Source organism: Callorhinus ursinus, unplaced genomic scaffold (genome assembly GCF_003265705.2).
Source record: "Callorhinus ursinus isolate GAN/ISIS: 27379988/994484 unplaced genomic scaffold, GSC_fseal_2.0 scaffold18, whole genome shotgun sequence".
Taxonomy (NCBI): Eukaryota; Metazoa; Chordata; class Mammalia; order Carnivora; family Otariidae; genus Callorhinus; species Callorhinus ursinus.
In genome coordinates this window covers 15,770,141-15,793,543 of record NW_027397080.1, presented here as the reverse complement: position 1 = coordinate 15,793,543, position 23,403 = coordinate 15,770,141, and the positions used below count along the sequence as shown (strand labels likewise).

Sequence of the window (23,403 nt, the reverse complement as noted above, 5' to 3'; positions counted from 1 at the left end):
ATTCAGTGCCACATACATCTGAAACAAAGTACTGACCTCAGATCTGTTTAGCATGAGGGTTTGAAAAGAGCTTTGTTTACACGAATGATTACACTGTGTTCAGGTTTCTAATGACTGTAGCTGGTATTAATCCCCTATTCTCTCTAATTCCTTTTGTACTTGTTGGAAGGTTAACACTCAACTGATTTGACTTCCCAGCTAGTTTTTTTTTTTTAGTGGTTGCTCTGGGACTTAGAATTCACATTTTACCTTAAAACAACCTAGTAATCTCATTTAGGTATATACCAATTTGGTTTCAGTATAGCTCTGTTCCTTTTCCCCTTAGTGTTATTATTCTCGACAAATTACGTATTTATATATCACAAGTCCATTACTATGATTTTATAATTATTGCTTTATACATTGTCTTTTAAATTAGATAGGAAAATAAAATTACATATATACGCTTATACTGTCTTTTATACTTACCTGTGTAGTTACTTTTACTGTTGCTCTTTATTTCTTCCTGTGGATTCTAGTTACTGTCTAGTTTCCTTTCACGTCTCTAGTAGAACAGGTCTGTTAGGGATGAATGCTTTCAGTTTTTGTTTATCTGGAAGTGTCTTCATCTCTCCTTTGTTTTAAAAGGATAGTTTTGCTGGATGTAGGATTTTTGGTTAACAGTCTTTTTCCTTCAGCATTTTGAATACTAAGTGTGGATCATTTTGCGTTTATCTTACTTAGACTTTTTTGAGTTTCTTGGATATATTTTTCATCATTTTAGAGTAATTTTTGGCCATTATCTCTTTAGTTTCCCATTATGTGTGTGTCTATATACTTGATGTTTTGTATGCTTGATGGTTCTCTGAGGCTCTATTCATCTTTCTTCATTTTTTTTTAAGATTTTATTTATTTATTTGACAGAGAGAAATAGCGAGAGCAGGAACACAACCAGGGGGAGTGTGAGAGGGAGAAGCAGGCTTCCCGCCGAGCAGGGAGCCCAATGCGGGGCTAGATCCCAGGCCCCTGGGGTCATGACCTGAGCCAAAGGCAGACGCTTAATGACTGAGCCACCCAGGTGCCCCCATTTTTCTTCATTCTTTTTTCTTTCTGTTCCTCAGACAGGATAATCTCAATGAACCTATCTTTGATTTTGCTGATTCTTCTGCCAGCTCAAATCTGCTGTTCAGCCTATCTAGTGAATTTTTCTATTTAGTTATTATACTTTTCAACTACAGAAAATCTTTTTTTTTAAAAAGATTTTATTTATTTGAGAGAAAGAGAGAGCACAAGTGGGGTGAGGGGCAGAGGGAGAAGCAGACTCCCTGCTGAGCAGGGAGCCTGATGCTGGGCTCGATCCTGGGACTCCAGGATCATGACCTGAGCCAAAAGCAGACGCTTAACCGACGGAGCCACCCAGGTGCCCCAATCTTTCTCTTTTTTTTCATACAATTTCTATTGCTATTGCCACTCTCTATTTGATGAGGCGTTGTTTTTATACTTTATCTTAATTCTTCGGGCATGGTTTTCTTTAGTTCTTTGAAGTATTTAGAATAGCTTATTTAAAGTCTTTGTCTAGGGGCACCTGGGTGGCTCCGTCAGTTAAGCAGCTGCCTTTGGCTCAGGTCATGATCCCAGGGTCCTGGGATCGAGCCCCTCATCAGGCTCCCTGCTCAGCGGGGAGCCTGCTTCTCCCTCTCCCTCTGCCTGCCGCTCTGCCTGCTTGTGCTCTCTCTCTATCTCTTTGTCAAATAAATAAATAAAATCTTTAAAGTCTTTGTCTAGTAAACCCAGCATCTAGACCTCCTCAGGTACAGTTTTGTTGACTGCTTTTTTTCCCTGTATATAGACCATACTTTCCTCTTTATTTGTGTATCATAATTTTTTTCTGAAAACTGAGCGTTTAAAATAATGTGGCAATCTGCAAATCAGATTCTCCCCTCCTTCCTGTGGGTTTCTTGTTGCTGTTTATTTAGTGACTTTCCTGGATGAAATATCTGTAGAGCCTCTCTTCTTTGTTGTATATGGCCATTGAAGTCTCTGCTTGGTTGGTTTAGTGGTTAGCTGATGATTAGCCAGAGATTTTCTTAGATGTCTTGAACCAGTAAATTATCCAACCTTTGCCAAGGGCGTTCTGTCTCTACATTGGCATTTACCTTTAATGTTCCCAGCAGGCAGTTTACAACTTTGCCTTAGCCATTACTTCCTGCTTGCACAGAATTTCAAGGTCAACCAGAAGTAAGAGATCAGGGCCCTCTCAGGCCTTTCCTGGGTATGTGCAGAGCCTGCAAATGCATGTGCCCTTCTAGATACCCAAGAATATGTCAGAGCTTTCCAGAATCCCATATAGACCTCTCATGCCTGGACATTTATGGTTTTTTGTTCAGTGTCCTGTTGGCCTCCAGCTGGTATCACTGCCTTAGGCCTTGGGGATGTTAAACGCTGCCACTGACTGTTTTTTGAAAAATGTCCAAAGGATAGGGCTGTTCACACAGAACCTGCTCTGAGTGAGGCCAAATAAAGATAAGGAGAATGGAGTTTCTTGGTGCTGTCAGTCAGATTGCATACTAACAACTTTCTGGGGATGGGGCTTTTAGGGAGCTCCAAATTTGTTCTGTCTTTTCTAGTAGCTGCTAGGCTGCTGGTTTTCATAGCTACTGTGGTTATGAGGCTCTTGGTTTTCAGGGCTAAGTCAAAGCTGGGGAGAGGGAAGTGGGAGTCAGGCTAGTTAAAATGCCACAATACTCACTGATCTTACCAAGATTCAGCTGGGTTTGTTTGTTTTTAATTTATTTATTTGACAGAGAGAGAGACAGCGAGAGAGGGGACACAAGCAGGGGAGTGAGAGAGGGAGAGGGAGAAGCAGGCTTCTTGCTGAGCAGGGAGCCCGATGTGATGCGGGGCTCGATCCCAGGACCCTGAGATCAGACCCAGGCCAAAGGCAGACACTCAACCAACTGAACCACCCAGGCGCCCCTCAAGTTCACCATTTTAACATTTCTAAAGGATATAGTCAGTGACATTAAGTACATTCACATTGTTCTACAACTATCACCACCATCTATCTTCAGAACTTTTTCATTTTCCCAAACTGAAACTCTATACCTATTAGTGATAATTCCTCATACTTCCCTCCCTCGGCCCCTGGAAACACCATCTGACTTTCTGTCTCTGAATTTGACTGCTGTAGGTAAAGTGGAATCATACAATGTTTTTCTCTTGTGTTTAGCTTATTTCACTTAGCATAATGTCTCAGGATTCATCTATGTTGTAACGTATGTCAGAATTTCATTCCTTATTAAGGTTGAATAACATATTCCACATTTTATCTGTCCATTCACCTGTTGATGGATATTTAGGTGGTTTTTACCTTTTGGCTATTGTGAGTAATGATGCTATGAACATGGGCGTACAAATATGTGTTTGAGCTCCTACTTTCAATTCTTTTGGATATATATCCAGAAGTAGAATTGCTGGGTCATGCAATAATTCTGTTTTTAATTTTTAATTTTTCTAAATTATGGAGCCCAGTGTGGGGCTTGAACCCACAACCCTGAGATCAAGACATGAGCTGAGATCAAGAGTCGGATGCTTGCAGTGCCTGGATGGCTCAGTCGGTTGGGTGGCCGACTCTTGATTTTGGCTCAGGTCATGATCTCAGGGTCCTGGGGCTCAACCTGTGTTGTGCTCTGCACTCATTGGGGAGTCTGCTTGAGAATTCTCTCTCCCTCTCTCTGTGCCCCTCCCCTGTACATGCACGCACTCTCTCAGATAAATAAGTAAATCTTTTAAAAAATTACCTTTGGGGCGCCTGGGTGGCTCAGTCATTAAGTGTCTGCCTTAGGCTCAGGTCATGGTCCCGGGGTCCTGGGATCGAGCCCCACGTCGGGCTCCCTGCTCCGCGGGAAGCCTACTTCTCCTTCTCCCACTCCCCCTGCTGTGTTCCTTCTTTCACTGTGTCTCTCTCTGTCAAGTAAATAAAATCTTTTAAAAAAAATTACCTTTAAAAAATCAGCCATTTAACCGACTGAGACACCCAGGTGCCCCTCCATCTCTGCCAGTCTTGATGGCTTACTTGGTGGTGTGACCCAAACCCTCATTCCTGAGGGATCTGAACCACTAGCTACCATGCTTTACTCAGGCCAGAGTGTCCAATTTGTCTGCTTACTGTACTCTCAGAATTGGGAAAGGGAGTACCAGTAGGCATCCAAGTAGATCATCTGGGTTCCAGATATATTGTCACTGTCCCTTTGTGGAACAGCAATCCTACTTCTTTCTGATAATAAGGATCCGTTACCCCTGCCAAGATGGTAATTCCTCCTTTACCTGCTGATCCCTAGATACAAGAACTTGAAAATGCCCAGGTGACAGCCATAGCTTATAGTCTCTAGGGATTCTTTCCCCTCCCCCCGTCAGGATTCTTTTGTCTCCTATGGAAGTGTTCTCTTTTGGTGACCAAAATCTTTTTTTTTTTTTTAAAGATTTTATTTATTTATTTGAGAGAGAGAGAGAATGAGAGATAGAGAGCACAAGAGGGAAGAGGGTCAGAGGGAGAAGCAGACTCCCCGCTGAGCAGGGAGCCCGATGTGGGACTCAATCCCGGGACTCCAGGATCATGACCTGAGCCGAAGGCAGTTGCTTAACCAACTGAGCCACCCAGGTGCCCTGGTGACCAAAATCTTGAACTTTGCAGAACCCAGAGTTGCAGGGATAAGACACACACGTTCCCCAGGTGGGTCTTTGGGATTTGATGATAAACAGGGTATATTGTGTTTGTACCCCCCATTTTCCTATATCCATGTATTTTTCCTTTTGAAGATATAGCATATAAAGGTCTTTGATTTGGGGTATATATTGCATCCTGGAGGTCGGCATTCTGTTCTTACAAAATATTACATTGAGTTGATGTTCAGCTGTGCCTTCATCAGGCCATTTCAATGCTCTTTTAGGTTAGGAGCTTCTAGATGATGCTATATATGATACCACCAGTAGATCCCATGGTCCTGGGACCTATCTTGCACTTACTGTAATGAAATGATATTGTGTGGGATGATGCTTACTGGTAGATTAAACCTTTCCTAAACTCTCGTGTAGTGATGTTCCAGAGGGCAGGAAAGGCAAACCTACACCCAGAATATGGCCCTATTCCTTTCAGAATAAATTGTTCACCTTTTCAAGGTGGAAGGGGCCAATATAGTCAGTCACCTTGCCATCAAGTGGTTTCCTTAAAGGTGGTGCCATATTGGAGCTTAGTGTTTACTTCTGTTGCTGGCCATTTGAACTTTTGGCTGCATCAGTAACTGGAGCATCCTTGATAAGTGGGAGTTCATGCCATTGTCCATGCATGGTATATATATCCCTGCCACCATGACCACCTTCTTTCATGTGCCCATTTTGTCAGCACTGGGGAAGCCATGACAAAAGATGGCTGACAGAAACTGGTTGAGTCATTGTCTACATGGTTGTTTAGTGCCTGTTTCAATGGTAGATGTTCTCTGATGAATGTTGATGTGTGATACAAAGATCACATGTTGTACCCACTCCTATAGCCCTCCTGCATGCCTCTATCCTAAGACCTCCTTGCCCCAGTATTCCAGTCTTTCTACTTTTAAGCCCCCTGACCAGCATGTTACGACATTTACCTATGAGTTGTCAAACCACTTCTTTGTTTATACAAAGTAGACAGTCAGGTGTACTGCCTAAAGCTCTGCCCATTGGGAAGGTTTTCCTTTACCACTGTCTTCAGTGCCACCCGCTGAGTGAGGCTGTAGCTGGCACCGGTCCATTTTTGACTTGTACCACATACAGCCATCTATGAAAAATGTGAGGGTTTTTTTTCGTCAGCCGGTGATAGGGCCCCCCATATGGCCAAAAAGGTATATGCTGAGGGAGGGGCACTTGTGGGTGATATGATGGTTGGGGCTCTCCACTCAAGCTTGTGACCTCTGATCCTATTTGTGCTTGATCTTGGTTGATCATTTTCATCTTATGTTGGATTGTTACTGGGTCCACCCAACATTATAACTTGGGTCATGATGGGTGATTCTAGATAAACGGCCACTTTGTGTCCCATGGTCAGGTGCTCCATATCTACTAGGATATAGTATCATGCCAGGAGTGTTATGGAGAAGGCATTTGATTTTCCACTACAAAAGGCATGGCCTTGCTCCAGAACCCCAGAGGTCTGTGTAGTGATTCTCCCACTGGGTCTTGCCATAATACCATAGGATCTGCCAGGTTGTTAGTATCACCACCTAGGCCTGCAGAGTCCTTTCCTGTTATGAGCTACTCTCGAAATGCACCTTTTTATGTCACCTGGTTTAGAAGCCATAGCAGTATTCTCAGATTCTCAGGTGGTATGTTTCCCTCTTAATTGTGGGAAATGCAAGATGCAGTTACTTACTTGGTTGCCTTTACTTGAATGGCATGTCTTATCAGGCCCTCACCACTGGGCCCATAAAAATTTTACTGATGTAATAAGTTCCCGAATCTTTGAGATATTTCTCTCTCACTCTCTGGAGTACATGTCTCCTGACAAGGCCTTCAGTGTGCTATCCACCTCTTGCTCATATGGCCCAATTAGCAAGATGTTATTAATATAGTAGGTTACTGAGGGGCGCCTGGGTGGCTCAGTCGGTTAAGCTTCCAACTCTTGATTTTGCCTCGGGTCATGATCTCAGGGTCGTGGGATCAAGTCCTGTGTCGGGCTCCACGCTCAGCAGGGAGTCTCTCCGTCTCCCTCTGCCCCTGGCTCTCTCATAAATAATAAATCTTTAAATATATATGTGTATATATATATATACATATCTATCTATCTAGTTGGTCACTGTGATGTTGTGCAGAAAGTCCAGATGATCCATGTCTTTTAGGACTATATTATGCAAGAAGGTTGCAAAATTAACATAGTCCTATATATAAGTGTATGCTGTAATCTGTCCATGTGAATGTGAATTGTTTCTGATCCTATTTACTTATAGAAATAAAATTAAAAAAAGAGCTTATTCCTCCAGTCATTGGCTGCATACTGTGCTCCAGGGCCTATTAATCTGCTCTAGCAAACAGACATCTGGCATGGCAGCTCCAGTTGCAGCTAATACTAGATTCAGTTTGTGGTAATCTGCTGCCTACCTCCAGGATTTGTCTGATTTCTTCAGGGACCACACTAGTGAATTCTGCATCCTCCAGGAGTATTGCACTAATTTCTCCCAACCCCCCTCCCTTGACCCTGGGGTACAACGTTGTTTTGTTTTGTTATTTATTATCTTGGCAGGTGGGCTGGAGCAGCTTTAGTTTCTTCTACCTAGCCTTCCCCAGTGTGATAACTCTTATACCACAGCCTAACAACTCAAAATAGGGATTTCACTAATTCCAGGTATATCTGTTTCAATGATATACTCAGGAACTGAGGAAATGACCAGAAGGAGAGCCCACATGTGCAGTACTCTTCAAGTGCCTGATACAGTCAGTCAACTAGAGCATTCCCTTCCACACGCAGACCACCACTATTCACCACTGGTGAAAGTTTAAGAATTGGGCCAGCACCCTGTACCAGGATTATCTGTGTTACATCTCTCACCAGTGATGCGGGATCCTTACTGCCATCTAGTCTGTGAGCAATTCAACTCCAAAACCCCTTTAAACTCCCAATTTTCTCAGATCACTCCTGGCACCAACTGCTGGTAGGTTGTGTTCTCTGAAAAGCAGACTCAATTAAAGTTTAGCAATTCAGACTGTTTATTAGGGAATGCCCTTGGGATCCAAACCGCAAGAGAAATAGGAAGCAAGATTGGGCAGACTGACCCTAGTCTGATTAAGGGGCAGGGAAACATTTTTTTGTTTTATTTTCATACTTGAGCATTCTAAACTGACAACTTACTATATCTAAAATAACTTCTGCGTTCTTTAGGCAAACCCATCTCAGGTGTGAGTTTTGTTGGGGGGGCTGTTGTTTGTTTTTACATAAAAATTTTCCTGTTTCCTTACACTCGAGTAAATTCAAGATGGGGATTGGAAAGGGAACTTACTTGAGTAAGCTGAGAATAATATATTTTAAAATGAAAATTAGCTTTGGTCGCCTGGGTGGCTCAGTTGGTTAAGTGACTGCCTTCGGCTCAGGTCATGATCCCAGGGATCGAGTCCCGCATCGGGCTCCCAGCTCAGCAGGGAGTCTGCTTCTCCCTCTGACCCTACCCCCTCTCATGCTCTCTCTATCTCATTCTCTCTCTCAAATAAATAAATAAAATCTTTTTAAAAAAATGAAAATTAGCCTTAAATGTTTCATGATATTTTTATACTATATATCTATATTTGAACTGTCTTAAAACAAATCCCAGTTGGTAATGTTCTCACTTAATAAGTTATATATTTCTATAATGTTCCAGTTTTAAATTATAATCAGTGTTACTGAATTGGTTTAAAAAAAAACATAAAAGGTGATGGATTTTATGTTTTAAGTATATAATTTACCTTTTTCTCTTTTTAGAAACTATACTCCACCTCCCAAAACTGGTTAATTGTGGCATGGAAGATCCATTTGGTGAGTATCACCTGCATTTTTCTTAGTAGATGATATTTGTGGGGTGTTTTCCAAAAAAATCATATTGCAGACTAGGAAGACTAGTTAGGACGTACTTAAAATTTAAAATAGGCATTTAAAATATGCAAAAGCAAAGAAGGGGACCAGAGGCCGTTTTCCGTGTTTAACCTCAGCATGCTGGAATAAGATTTTGATTCAAGCATTTTGTGATTCTTTGCCAAATGTAAAGAAGTCTGAATCTCGTTTTATGCCAGTGTAAGTTGAAGTACGGTAAAAATGTAACCAATGTTACATTCTGCTCATGCCCAGTTACTCTAGGTGACAGGTCAGACACTTGGGCTACCGGTACAAGTAATTAGATAGCTCAGGTTAACAGCTGTTGTCTTGCTTTGGGAAGATGGCTGAAAACTTGGCAAGGTCCAAATTTCTCCTCTGCTTTTAATGACCTTAAATTTTGCTTCTTTAGGACCTCGGTGGGTTTCCCCTCTCCCGCCAGGGTACTTTGTAAATTCATCAGCATAATCCTCAGTGTGAACACTAGAGGGCAGTCAGTACTTTGGTCTTAAGTTTTATTACCAAGTTAATTACTTACGAACGGTTTAGTAAACAGTTTAGTAAATCGAGTTGATTTTGGTTGCCTGGTGACAAATCCTAAAGAACATGTACATATGACAAACTGGAGTAACATTTGACTGCTCCAAATGTGTTTACTGGAGACTTATTTTTTCTCTCTGACCTCCTTACCTCACCTAACTTAAGCATAACCTAAGTTTAATCGAATCTAATTAATTAAATTTATCATTAAATTTAATTAAATTTACTAGAGAATACCAAAGAGAGAGTTGCTATGGAAGTTATGGTTTGTCAGTAGTCAACTGAAATATAAATGGAAATGTGCTTTTGATCACTAGTATGAGAAGGTTGTGTTCTGTGCTAGTGAGATTTTTTTCCTCTTACACTTTAAATCTTGGAATCTGTAACTTGATTAACATTCATATTCATAATGTGGATTCTAGAGAAAAGTGGATTTTTTTTAGTTACAAAACAAACATATAATAATATTTGCTAGTTTATAGTCCATTTGATACCACTGGACAAAGAATAGAATTCTGAATGTAAAATAAGTTTGTTTCTGAGAAGATGGCGTTCCTTTAAGATAGGGTGATAATTCTGTTATAGTTAGATTAGCTGACAGTTACGTAGATAGTTTGAAAAAGAATTATTTGTTGTATTCTGAAAATAAAAGTGAGGGATTTCGACGCATCAAGTTTTGGAGGGACAGACCTAAGACCTCTGGGACCTTTCCTGTGTGGACAGATATTTACACATTTCATTATATAATATTTTAATATCACCTTTGTTAATACGACCACTGGTCTCATTGGAAAAGTCTTAAATATTGAGAAGCTGTCAGACTCACTCTGGTGAATATGTCTTCCAAAATTACAATTTTCTTTTTGAAAGCCTGACATATCACTGGTAGCAAGTACTGTCAGTTTTCTTCATAGTGATAGATTCACTTTTGTTCAATTTTGAGAAAATATCTGTCAAATATCTAAGCTTGAATAATATAGTTTGTTATTCAAGTAAAAATGGTATTTCATGAAAAAAACCTGGCTAGTTGAGGTTGCAACTCAACCACACAAGTACTTTTACTAAAGGTAACTGTTTATATTTCAGTATATGTTATGTGTATACTTACCATTTCCTTACACAGAATAATAAAAGGACATGTACTGAAGCATTGAGATTTATTAAAACTAGCAATTTTTACGGCTTTGTCAAGGACATTCTTAAAACTGGCATTGTTTTTAACTGCAGTAACGTAATGGTGAAGACCATGAGTCCTATTACAGTTTGATGCTGCTGCCTTGATTTGTGTTAAGGTACCAGCAGTTTCGCTCACCATTGCTTTTGCACCATTGGTACAGTGTCAACACTGAAAACGGCGAATAATCCTTTAGTATTACTAAGTAAGTATATAACTGTACCTCTTAGACTCCTGGAAGGATCTCAGGGATCTCCAGGCATCAGAGGACCATACTTGCTTCCATTTCCTGAGGTTTAAAGAGTCTATTCTATGGAAAAAAAGCAACTTTGGGCAAAGTCAAGACTTGTCCTGGAAATTGTATTGGGCAGGGCTCCAGTGTGGACCCAGTCTTGGACATGTAGCAGAAGTATGGTCAGAGGGAGTGAGCAGTTCTGATTTCTGTGATTTCTCCCAAGTTGACCATGACCCACCTATAGCTTTCAGAAGTTGGTTAAAGAACACTTCTGTGAGATGAAATGAGTGTTCTGAGCTCATTAGGCAGCTGAGTATTTTTTTTTTTTTAAGATTTTTATTTATTTATTTGACAGAGAGAGAGACAGCAAGAGAGGGAACACAAGCAGGGGGAGTGGGAGGGAGAAGCAGGCTTCCCGCGGAGCAGGGAGCCCGATGTGGGGCTCCATCCCAGGACCCTGGGATCATGACCTGAGCCGAAGGCAGACGCTTAACGACTGAGCCACCCAGGCACCCCGGCAGCTGAGTATTTTGAGAAGAAATTTATCAGCACTTAGTCAAGATAAGCTGAAGACCAGGCTCACCTAGGCACTACATTCTTATATTCAAAAGGAGGATAGGGATGCCTGGGTGGCTCAGTCAGTTAAGCATCTGCCCTCAGCTCAGGTCATGATCCCGGGGTCCTGGGATCGAGTCCCATATCGGGCTCCTTGCTCAGCAAGGAGTCTGCTTCTCCCTCTGCCTGCTCTGCCAGCCGCTCCCCCTGCTTGTGCTCTCTCTCTCTGACAAATAAATAAAAATCTTAAAAAAAAAATTTAAAAAAGAGGATAAATGGCAGCAGAGATCATAGTGATGGCAGCCTTTAGTTTGTCTCTTGGGTCACTGTTCCAGTCTGGACAGATGTCTCTCTGGATGTGGTGCACAGATGTCCTCCTGGATAGCACTACTCACCTGGGGGCTCAGCTCAATCCTGTGTCTTCTTTTTTGACGGCCAGGTGCTTCTCAGTGCTGGGCCTCCCAGAAGTTTCCTGGTTCTCACCTCTTTTTCCTTTAGCTCTGCCTCCTGGAGGATTTCTTCATCTTTATCCTCAATTAAAATTTTCTTTTCTACTCTTTATGTTCTGAATTTCTGGGAGGTCTCTTTTATTCGGGGAATGTTTCTTTCATAGTATCCTTTTATTGTTTCAGCAAACTTTCTTTGCCTTGCATAGTCCCATTTCCCCTAAAGTTGCTTTTCTATGTTTGTTTTGATCTGTTTTATGTTAGTTTTCCTCTGATGTCTCATAATTAACTGTCTGCTCGTGATTAAGAATGGGAAGCTTTAAATTAGAAGCTTTAAACGCATAGGCTGATTACCTCTGGGCCTTTCTCTAGGGTGAACTTCTTGCCCGTCTTGTTGAGGAAAAAGCCCCATGTCAGTAGGAGCAGATTTTCCATCACTGACTAGATGTCTAGATGGTAAGGGATGAAGGGGATTTGGGGGGGTGGTTTGCTCCGCTCAGCACTATTGTGCACATGGTTCCCTAATTCCCCTCAGTTTTTAGTGCTGTGTTCCCACCATCAACTGCCTTTTGTGTCCCCAGTCCAGAAACCAATTGTTTTATCCCTTCCAAGAATCAGACCTCTTGAATTCTGCCAGTGTTGGTGTGGGGTGGACATTCAAAGTCATGGAGTGGGGAAAGTTGATAAAGGAATCAAACAGTTTTTACCCTGATTCTCTTTATTTTATTTCCTTCCCTTTCATCCTCAGTTTCAAAGGTACCTGGTAGAATTCAATGAAAGTATTATTAATCTATATTAATAATTTGTAGCGGAGATAGTGGGGTGGGGGAGTAATGACTACACTGTACGTTAAGTGCTAGAGGAAGGAAGGGTCCAGAGAAGATGTGTGTATAGTTTATGCTACTGTGATACTTCATACCCCACTCTTTTAAAAATGGCTCATTATTGCTTCTGCTTTCTTTCTTCCGCCCTTATCATCTGTTTATGGGGACGTACGGAAAGAAAAGGAACTGAAACCCTGTCATATGAAGCTCCTAAAGGTTTTTGGGGTAGGAAAGGATCTATATGCTAAATTGCCTTCCCAAAATCTTCTGACAACTTTATTAAGTTTCTATACACCCTCGCTTCCATAGAAGTGAACACAATTTGTTGAAAAATATTTTTTTTGGTATGTGCTTGATGAAATAATTATTTAATGAGATAGATTATTAGTATGAATCCTGAATTTGAAGCTAGTTGCAAAGGCTTTATTCACGCATGGTATTTTAGGAACAGATTTACAAGGTAATATCTCCTTTGGATTAAAATTTGTATCACATAGGGAATATGAGAAGCGGTGTGTTGATGTAGAAAAGAGAAGCTATATCTAAACAAAAATTATTTTCTTCCTATTCTATATCTGAATTTATAAATCATTATTGTGTTATAATGGGGTTTTCCCTAGATATTCAAGGACATTTATTAAGGAGCCATGCTCAAAGCTAATGCACTTAACTTCAAAGTTCATGGGAAAACAGGATACCTGGCTGGCTGAGTCAGTGGAGCATGTGACTCTTGATCTTGGGGTTGTGAGTTCGAGCCCCACATTGGGTGTAGAGATTTCTTAAAAAAATAAAATCTTTAAAAAAAAAAAAAGCTCGTCGGTAAACATTTTGTGATGCTATCATGTTTTTACCACTTGAAGCTCAAAATGTGTTAATAACACAGTCCTTCACTCCCTCTGCTTTAAGAATGAAGACCAAAATATGAACTTAATTAGTTTTGGGATCCTTAGGGAGTAGGAGATGAATTCCTCTGGAATTAAACTATGCCAAAAATGATATTAGTTCTATTTTTTTCCTGTGGTTTTGAATAGAAATTTTAAAAAGCATTATTATAAACATATATTATCTTCCTTTCCTGTTAGGACTATAAACTTATGGAGGGCAAGATCTTCCTACTGTTATATCCCACTGCCCAAGAGTAAGCACACAATACATATTTGTATGTATTTCTTACCATGGTTTTAAATTTTCTGCATAAAGTAGAATTACCAGTGGTGTGGGGGTGGCTCAGTCGATTAAATGGCTGTCTCTTGGTTTCAGCTGGGGTCGTGATCTTTTTTTTTTTTAAAGATTTTATTTATTTATTTGAGAGAGGGAATGAGATAGAGCATGAGAGGGGAGAGGGTCAGAGGGAGAAGCAGACTCCCTGCTGAGCAGGGAGCCCGATGTGGGACTTGATCCCAGAACTCCAGGATCATGACCTGAGCCAAAGGCGGTCGCCCAACCAACTGAGCCACCCAGGCGCCCTGGGGTCATGATCTTATGGTCTTGAGATTGAGCCCCGAGTCAGGCTCTGTGCTCAGTGTGGAGTCTGCTTCAGATTCTCTCCCTGTCCCTCCAGCTCACGCTCTCTCTCTCTCTCTCTCTCAAATAAATAAATAAAATTTTTATTTAAAAAAAGTAGAGGGGGCGCCTGGGTGGCTCAGTTGGTTAAGCGACTGCCTTTTCAGGTCATGATCCCAGGGTCCTGGGATCGAGCCCCACATCAGGCTCCCTGCTCAGCAGGAAGCCTGCTTCTCCCTCTTCCACTCCCCCTGCTTGTGTTCCCTCTCTCGCTGTCTCTCTCTCTCTCTCTCTCTGTCAAATCAATAAAATCTTTAGAAAAAAAAAAAGTAGAATCACCAATCTTAAGGGAAATAGAGGGCGCAGAAGCCCATCTTCTATCAACTTTAATAGCACAGATACCGTGTAATTTTTTTTTTCCCTGTCAGTAGAAAAAGATGAACCATAGTGGTAATGCAAGCCTGAAAAAGCCAGTAGTGATGCTGACATTCTGGACTATCTCCCATATCCTCGCACCACTTTTCATCCCTTCTGACTACTCCTTGCACCTAGAACATCATAGCAAGTTTGAAGTTGGCTAAATGTGTAGACTGGTTTCCATCTGAATTTACTTCTGCATACTGAGCTCTTAGCAGTGTGTCATGGACACTGCATAGGCAGTGATTATTAAAATTTTAAAAGGAAGTAATAGGAGAGATGGATGGCTTCACTTATCATTTTGTATCTTCCTGTATGGTTTGCATCTTCTAACTATATACATGTGTTACCTTTATTTTTCAAAATGGAAACAGGGGGTGCCTGGGTGGCTCAGTTGGTTCAGCGACTGCCTTCGGCTCAGGTCATGATCCCGGAGTCCCGGGATCGAGTCCCACATCGGGCTCCCTGCTCAGCAGGGAGTCTGCTTCTCCCTCTGACCTTCCCCCCCTCATGTGCTCTCTCTCTCTCTCATTCTCTCTCTCAAATAAATAAATAAATAAAATCTTTAAAAAAAAATGGAAACGGATTTTATCTGGGCTGTAGTGTTAATGACATTTTTGTTTCTTCCTTATATTTCTCAGTGTTAAAAATAAAATGTATAAAACTAATTTCTTAAAGGAGGTAAAAGACAATAGAAAGGTTTTGTTAAAGGGAATTAAATACTATAATGGTCATTTTATATGCACAGCTTAATGGCTATACCTCAAATAACCATGTTACATCTCTGTGTAATAACGTGGCCTTTTAAAATATAAGACATTTTGGTTTTGTTTTGTTTTGTTTTTTAAAGATTTTATTTATTTATTTGAGAGAGAGAGAATGAGAGAGAGCACATGAAAGGGGTTAGGGTCAGAGGGAGAAGCAGACTCCCCGCTGAGCAGGGAGCCCGATGCAGGACTCGATCCAGGGACTCCAGGATCATGACCTGAGCTGAAGGCAGTTGCTTAACCAACTGAGCCACCCAGGCACCCTAAAATATAAGACATTTTGTTCTCATGAACTAGATTCAGCCTACCCTGTCAAACTCCCAACACAGCTGACTTGTTCCTTATCCGGTCATTTGTTCAGTAAACACTGAGCAAAATCAGCAAGGCAGCATGTCCTAACAGTTCAGCCCTCAAGCTCCAGAGTCAGACAAACTTGATTTCAGATCCCAGTTCTGCCATTTCTTGTCTGTGTCCTTTTAGGCAATACAGTTACTTGTTGAACTTCAATTTATCTGTAAAGTAAGGATACGGATTTTACCTTTTCCACAAGTTGCTCTAAGAATTAAATGAGTTAATGCTTGTAATGTTTATAACATGGTGCCAAACACATAGTAAATATATAATAGCTGTACTGTCTTTGGCACTAAGGGTAAAAACATGAATAAGATATGATCCCTGTTCTTTTTTTTTAATTTTATTTATTTATTTGAGGGGAGCGGAGCAAGAGAGCACGAGCAGGGGCAGGGGCAGAGGGACAAGCAGACTCACTGCTAAGTGCAGAGCCTGACATAGGGCCGGTTCCAGGACTCTGAGATCATGACCTGAGCTACAGTCAGATGCTTAATCCACTGAGCCTCTCTCCTCTCAACTGGGCGCTCAAACTCAAGACCCCAAGATCCAGAGTCACATGCTCTACCGACTGAGCCAGCCAGGTGCCCCTGATCCCTGTTCTTATGTAGCTTTCAATCTGGGTTAACCAGTTACAAGGTACTCCATAGGATTCCTTTTTTTTTTTTTAACCTGTGTGTGGTTGAGATCATTTATATACAATAAAAGTTACCCTTTTTAGGTGTATATTCCTTTTTTTTGACAAACAGGTAAGATTGTATAACCTATACTACAATCAGGATAATAGGGTATTTCCTTCACCCAAAAACTACCCTGCTTATCTTTTTAAATAATATCAGTCTCTTCCCTCCACCCTCAGCCCCTGGCAACCACTTGGACCTGAATTCTGTCCCTTTTTCTATAATGTTATGTAAACAAAATTGTACAACACATAGCTTTTTCTGGGTTTTTTTTCACTTAGCATAATGCTGTTGAGATTCATACATGCTGTTGTATGTATTAGTAGTTCATTCCTTTCATACTTTTTCCAGAATGTCATATAATTGGAATCATACATAGCCTTTTGAGATTGACTTCTTTGACTCAGTGATACGTATTTAAGGTTCCTCCATGTCTTTTCATAGCCTGATAGCTCCTTTCTTTTTATCGCTGAATACTATTCCATTGTTCGGATGTACCGCAGTTCATTCATTCACCTACTGAAGGGAATCTTGGTTGTTTCCAAGTTATGGCAGTTATGAATAAAGCTGCTGTAAATGTGTGTGCAGGTTTCTGTGTGCACATAATTTTCAATTTATTTATTTATTTGAGAAAGAGCAGAGCGAGTGAGGGAGAACACAAGTGGGGGAGAGGGGCAGTGGGAGAGGGAGAAGCAGGCTCCCCACTGAGCAGGGAGCTCAACGTGGGGCTCGATCCCAGGACCCCAGGATCATGACCATGGCCAAAGGCAGACGCTTAACTAACTGAGCCACCCAGGCACCTTTAAAAGTTTTCAATTATTTGGGTAAATACAAAGGAGTGCAATTGTTGGAACATTCTGTAAGAGTATGTTTCATTTTATAAGAAACTGCCAGATTGTATTCCAAAGAGACTGTTCCATTTTGCATTCCCACCAGCAGTGAATGAGCCTTCCTAGTGCTCCACATCCTCACCATCATTTGATATTATCAGTGTTTTGGATTTTGGTCATTCTAATAGGAGTGTAGTTATATCTCATAATGGCTTTAATACGTAGTTCCCCCATGACTAATGATGCTGACTAACTTGTGTATTTAGGTGCCATCCATATCTTTGATGAAATATCTGTTGAGATCTTTTCCTCTTTTTAAAAATGGGCATATTAATGAGTTGTGAAAGTTCTTTACATAGTCCATATGCAAGTTCTTTATGAGATATATGTTATGCATGTGTTTTTTCCTTGCCTGTGGCTAGTCTGATTAGCAAAAGTTTTTAATTTGATAAAATCCAATTTTTTATTTTATGGTTAGGGCTCTTTTTCTTTTTTTTTTTTTTTAAGATTTTATTTATTTGTCAGAGAGAGAGAGAGCAGCAGGCAGAGGGAGAAGAAGCAGGCTCCCCGCTTGAGCAAGGAGCCTGATGCAGGGCTTGATCCCAGGACCTTAGGATCACGACCTGAACCAAAGGCAGACGCTTAACCAACTGAGCCACCCAGACGCCCCAGTGCTCTTTGTCTTCTAAGAAATCTGTGCTCAACCCAGTGTCACAGATATTTCTCTGTTTTTTCTTCAAGATGTCTTCGGGTTTTTCATTTAGGTCAGTGATCCTCTTTGAGTTAATCTTGGGTATGGTACAATGTTGAAAATACTCTCTGTCCTCTGCTAAATTACTTTGGCACTTTTGTTGAATTCCTGATGAAATGGGCAATTTTCAGGACACCTGGGTGGCTCAGTTGTTTAAGCATCTGCCTTTGGTCATGATCCTAAGGTCCTGGGATAGAGTCCTGCATCAGGCTCCCTGCTCAGCAGGGAGCCTGCTTCTCCCTCTGCCTGCCGCTTCCCCTGCTTATGCTCACTCTTTCTCTGATTAAAAAAAAAGAAAAGAAAAGAAATGGGCAGTTTTCTAGGAAAATATAATTAACCAGGGTGACTCAAGAAATAAAGATCTCATGGAAAAAATGTTAAAATGTATCTAAGCTCAGTGGGTTTAATGATAATTTCATTGTTAGTGTGAGGAAGCAAATAATTAGAATGCTATATCAAAAAACAAACTAACAAAACAAACAAAAAAAGAATGCTATATCAACCACAGGAGAGAAAAAAAGATAGAAAATATATCCATCTATTTTATAAAGTTCACAAGATCTTGATAATTATAAGCTGACAAAGATAGTACAAAAATAAAAGTGACGGGCGGCTGGGGGCTCAGTCGGTTAAGCGTCTGCCTTCAGCTCAGGTCATGATCTCAGGAACCTGGGATCACGCCCCGTCTCAGGTTCCCTACTCATCAGGGAATCTGCTTCTCCCTCTGTCCCTCCACGCACTTGTGTGCTCTCTCTCTCTCTCTCTCAAATAAGACCCATAAAAAATAAAAGTGACACTTGTTCTATCTCAATGAATACAGTTCTGGAAAAGCTATATAAAGTACTTGGAGATTAAATCCAACAAATCATTTTATTTTTTTCTGATTACAAAAACAACACATATTTCTTCCAGGAAAATTAGAAAATATAAAGTGATGTAAAGAAGAAACTCTTATGCCTAGTGATAACCACTGATTACCGTTGATGCCATTCTGATATATCTGCTTCCATGATCTTTTCGAGAGCAATTACCTGTATAGTGATACATTTTTTTAAGATTTATATATTTATTTGAGAGAGAGAGAGAAAGCACAAGCAGGAGGGGCCAAGGAAGGGAGAATATTAAGCAGACATGGCATTGAGTGTGGAGTCCAACGCAGGGCTTGGCACTAGACTTGATCTCATGACCCTGAGATCACGACCTGAGCCAAAATCAAGAGTTGGATGCTTAATCGTTGACTGCGCCAACCAACCGCTGCACCTGTATAGTTATACATTTCTAACATACGAATTCAGAACTGCTTTTTTTCCCCATTTGATATGTCAAATATCTCAGTATATTAAAGGAATATGACCAAGAATGCTATATCAAAATGGAACCAAGGATATGAAGGAATCTATGAATAATAACACATTAGTATATTAGTCAAAAAACAGGAGGAAAATGATATGCTCATTTCTGGAGATGACAAAAATTTTTGATAAAATTCAGCTATTCCAGCAAAAAGCTTTTTTTATACTGAGAATGGGATTTTTTTAATTTATTTTTTATTTTATTTATTTATTTATTTTTAAGATTTTATTTATTTATTTGACACAGAGAGAGAGAGAGAGACAGCGAGAGAGGGAACACAAGCAGGGGGAGTGGGAGAGGGAGAAGCAGGCTTCCCGCCGAGCAGGGAGCTTGATGCAGGGCTCAATCCCAGGACCCTGGGACCATGACCGGAGTCAAAGGCAGACGCCTAACGACTGAGCCACCCAGGTGCCCTGGGATTTTTTTTTTTTTAAAACAAAAAGCACCTATATTGCTACTAAATTGATTTAAGTTGGTAGCATTAAGACACATTTAATAAAAATTAGGTACAATTTCTTTTGACCACCACAGCCCAGTGACGACGCATAGCATAACTGTTGTATATATCCTTTTCATTGCTTTTTTTCTTTTACAATATGTTTACATACTTCTTAAACATGATAAAGAATGGCTGTCTGAATACCACACTTATCAGTGAAATACTGAAGAAATGTCCACTAGAGTAAGAACAAGACAGCCTGCTCAACAAGCCCACTGTTACCTTATTTAACATTATTTTGGGAGTTCTTAGTGTAGTTAAGACAAACATTGGGGCGCCTGGGTGGCTCAGTTGGTTGGGCGACTGCCTTCGGCTCAGGTCATGATCCTGGGGTCCTGGGATCGAGCCCCGCATCGGGCTCCCCCTGCTCTGTGGGGAGCCTGCTTCTCCCTCTGCCTGCCACTCCCCCTGCTTGTGCTCACTCTCTCTCTCTCTCTCTCTCTCTCTGTCAAATAAATAAATAAAATCTTGAAAAAAAAAAAGACAAACATTAATCCAGAGGTATAGTCCCAGTAATGAATAAGTTAATTATATATTTGTTGGCCAATATTATTCTCTTCAGAAAAATACTCCTAAGAGAATCAGCTGAAAAAGAGTCCAATAAAATAGCTGACTAAATGCAAAAAAATTGTTCAAAAATGAATCATTTTATATAATATTTATAATAAATTATATCAAAAAACTACAGGGATTAAAAGTCATTTACAGTAACAACCCAAATTATGAGATACCTAAGAATGATTTGATATAGAGGAATGAACAGATGCATTGTGTCAAGAAATGGGAAAAATTGGGGTGCCTGGGGGTCTCGGTTAAGCCTCTGACTTGATTTTGGCTCAGGTCATGATCTCAGGGTGGTAAGATCGGCGTCCGACTCTGCACTTAGGGGGGCATCTGCTTGAGATTCTCTCCCTATTCCACTCCCCCACACCCCCATACACTCTCTTTCTCTCTCTCAAATAAATAAATAAATCTTAAAAAGAAAAAGAAATGGGAAAAATTATTAGTGCCATGTATTACTAAATTTACCGTATAGATCTAATGCAGTTCTAATAATTGAAGTGAATTTATATTTGCTTGTGATATTTGGCAAGTGTATGAAATATAACTTAGAAAAAAATTCAAGTTAAGTAGTTAAGAAACTGTCCTTTTTGCTGATTTATGATGCTATATCAGTCAAGCAAGGGTTTATAAGATCTCAAGTGTATTTTTGGACTGTATGTTCTGTTCTGTTGAAACACCTGTCAGGTTTTTTTGTGTGTTTTTTTGTTTTTTTTGTTTTTAGATTTTATTTATTTATTTGACAGAGAGAGAGACAGCGACAGAGGGATCACAAGCAGGGGGAGTGGGAGAGGGAGAAGCAGGCTTCCGCCTGAGCAGGGAGCCCAGTGGATGCAGGACTCGATCCCAGGACCCTGGGATCTTGACCTGAGCCAAAGGCAGACACTCAACAACTGAGCCACCCAGGAGGCCCCCACCTGTCAGTTTTTACACCAATTCTACATTATTTATTTATTTTTTTAAAGATTTATTTTTTTCAGAGAGAGAGTGCATGAGCGGGGGAAGGAGCAGAGGAGCCTGAAGCAGGGAGCCTGAAGCAGGGCTCAATCCCACAACCTTGAGATCATGACCTGAGCCGAAACCAAGAGCTGGACGCTCAACCAACTGAGCCATAATGGTCATATTTTAATAATAATAATATAATAATGGTCATATTTTAAGATCTAAAATAATATCCCTATAATGGTCATATTTTATAATATGATATAATATTATAATAATGGTCATATTTTAAGATCTAAAATAATATCCTTTTTTTTTTTTATTCATGAGAGTCAGAGAGAGAGAGAGAGAGAGAGGCAGAGGCAGAGGGAGAAGCAGGCTCCCCGCCTAGCAGGGAGCCCGATGCGGGACTTGATCCCAGGACCCTGGGATCATGACCTGAGCCAAAGGCAGACGCTTAACCATCTGAGCCACCCAGATGCCCTAAAATAATATCCCTTTATTATTCTACTTTTTCAAGCTTTTCTTTGTTATTATCTAAAGGAATAACCTTGATAAAGAGCAGTGTGCACAGCACAGTGATTATGACATATTCCCATTTAAAAGTATTATTTGTATTAAACAAAAAAAGCCTTTAAGTTTTTTAAAATTTTTATGTTTTAATATTAAGTGATAAGTAAATATCTTTAATTTAAGATGTATTTCCTCAACTTTCTTTCAAATTCAGACTAAGTATGATCAATGGGATTTAAAAGTTGATAATGAAACTAGTATAAACGTTTCTCATTAGGAAGGAAAACATAAATTTCAAAATGGCCTCAGTGGTTGTCTTCTTGGGTTGATCAGAGTTCTGTCATGTTAAAAATGATCTTTCAGGGCATCTGAGTGGCTCAGTTGGTTGGGCGACTGCCTTCGGCTCAGGTCATGTTCCTGGAGTCCCAGGATCAAGTCCCACATCGGGATCCCTGCTCAGCGGGGAGTCTGCTTCTCCCACTGACCCTCTCCCCTCTCATGTGCTCTCTCTCTCTCTCTCTCATTCTCTGTCTTTCAAATAAATAAATAAAATCTTTAAAAAAAAAATGACCTTTCATGGAGCCTCTGGCTGGCTCAGTCAGTAGAGCATGAGACTCTTGATATCAGGGTCGTGAGTTTGAGCCTCATGTTGGGGGTAGAGTTTACTTTAAAAGAAATGACCTTTCATGATAGAGCTTTGACTTGACTGAAAAAAGTATGGTATTTACAAGATTGCTGTTTGAACATCAGTGGAGTCCAGAACACATGCATGTGTGCATACACACACACACACACACACACACACACACACCCCATAATGGAGGCTTCCATTACAAGAAGGTGATAGCAATGTAATGGATTGTTTGTGGAATGGTACCAATGGCTTTCAGTTCCTTACTGAAGATTTGTTTTGTTTTTTTCCTCATCAAACCAGTGTTTTTCTGTTAGTAGCCAGAATGACATCAGATTGTAGTCTGTAGCTACAGCTTTCCGTTTTTCTGCTGTATAAGATGAAATATTACATTTGACTTGACTATTTAAATATTTTGAAATTTCATGTTTAAATTTCCTTTCATGATTCTATATCTTCTGTTTTTCCTCTTTGATCTCCCCAAGTAATTTAAATGCTATAAAACAGGTGGGTCTAGCTGCTTTCTTTTGTCCATTTCCCATCCCCAGCCCCCAGAGGTCAATCTCTTCCTTTTTCAGTTTAGAGCTCAATAATCAAAAGGTTTGAATAGCAAGAGTCCTTATTATGTCTGAAATAATGAAAGAAGTAGCACCCAAGAAAAGACATTCTTGCTAGGTGGAGCTTGGCCAAAGAGGTGTGCTTGTTTAGTTCTGGTTTTAATCTCATAATATATCCAGGGCGGCTTAACATTGGTTACAGTGAAGTTCAGTTAGATTTTCTTGGTTATTTATTTTCATACTCCCTGTATACCCTCATTTTACCAGAAGATGAAAAGGTTGGATGGACTGATTTATTAATTCATTCAATAAATTTTTGTTGGCACACTGCCCTAGCTGCCATGAAGGAGAAAAAATGAGTAAGATACAGTTTCAACTCTCAAAGAGGAGGTTAAGAACTGTCAGTGTGAGGCAGAATGAAGAAATGTTTTTATACATATACAAAGAGTTGTGTTACTGGAATTTTATGTCATTATTCAGCATGACTTGTACTTAAGGAAATTATTAAAACAAAACTTGCTTGTATAGCTATATATTTCCTTTTCATATCTGTGTTCTTTGAACAGTTTAGTGGTGATTTTTTTCCTGCCCCTCTTTCCCCAGTGGTGATTTCTTTAAGGAGAGTTTTTTGTTGTATTTGTCTTGTATCAAGAGAATTTGGAGGGCGCCTGGGTGGCTCAGATGGTTGAGCGTCTGCCTTCGGCTCAG

General features: G+C 40.3%; 1 protein-coding gene across 21 annotated transcripts in view; it reads left to right on the top strand.

The window, feature by feature from the left end:
* LOC112811776 (mediator of RNA polymerase II transcription subunit 18) overlaps window positions 1-23,403 on the top strand; it is a 148,475-nt gene that overhangs the window by 55,701 nt on the left and 69,371 nt on the right. For all 21 annotated transcript variants that reach the window (XM_073903096.1, XM_073903098.1, XM_073903097.1 and 18 more), the window contains one exon: window positions 8,462-8,515. In XM_073903096.1, coding sequence (XP_073759197.1) covers window positions 8,462-8,515 — 54 coding nt within the window. The remainder of the gene's footprint in view (window positions 1-8,461; window positions 8,516-23,403) is intronic.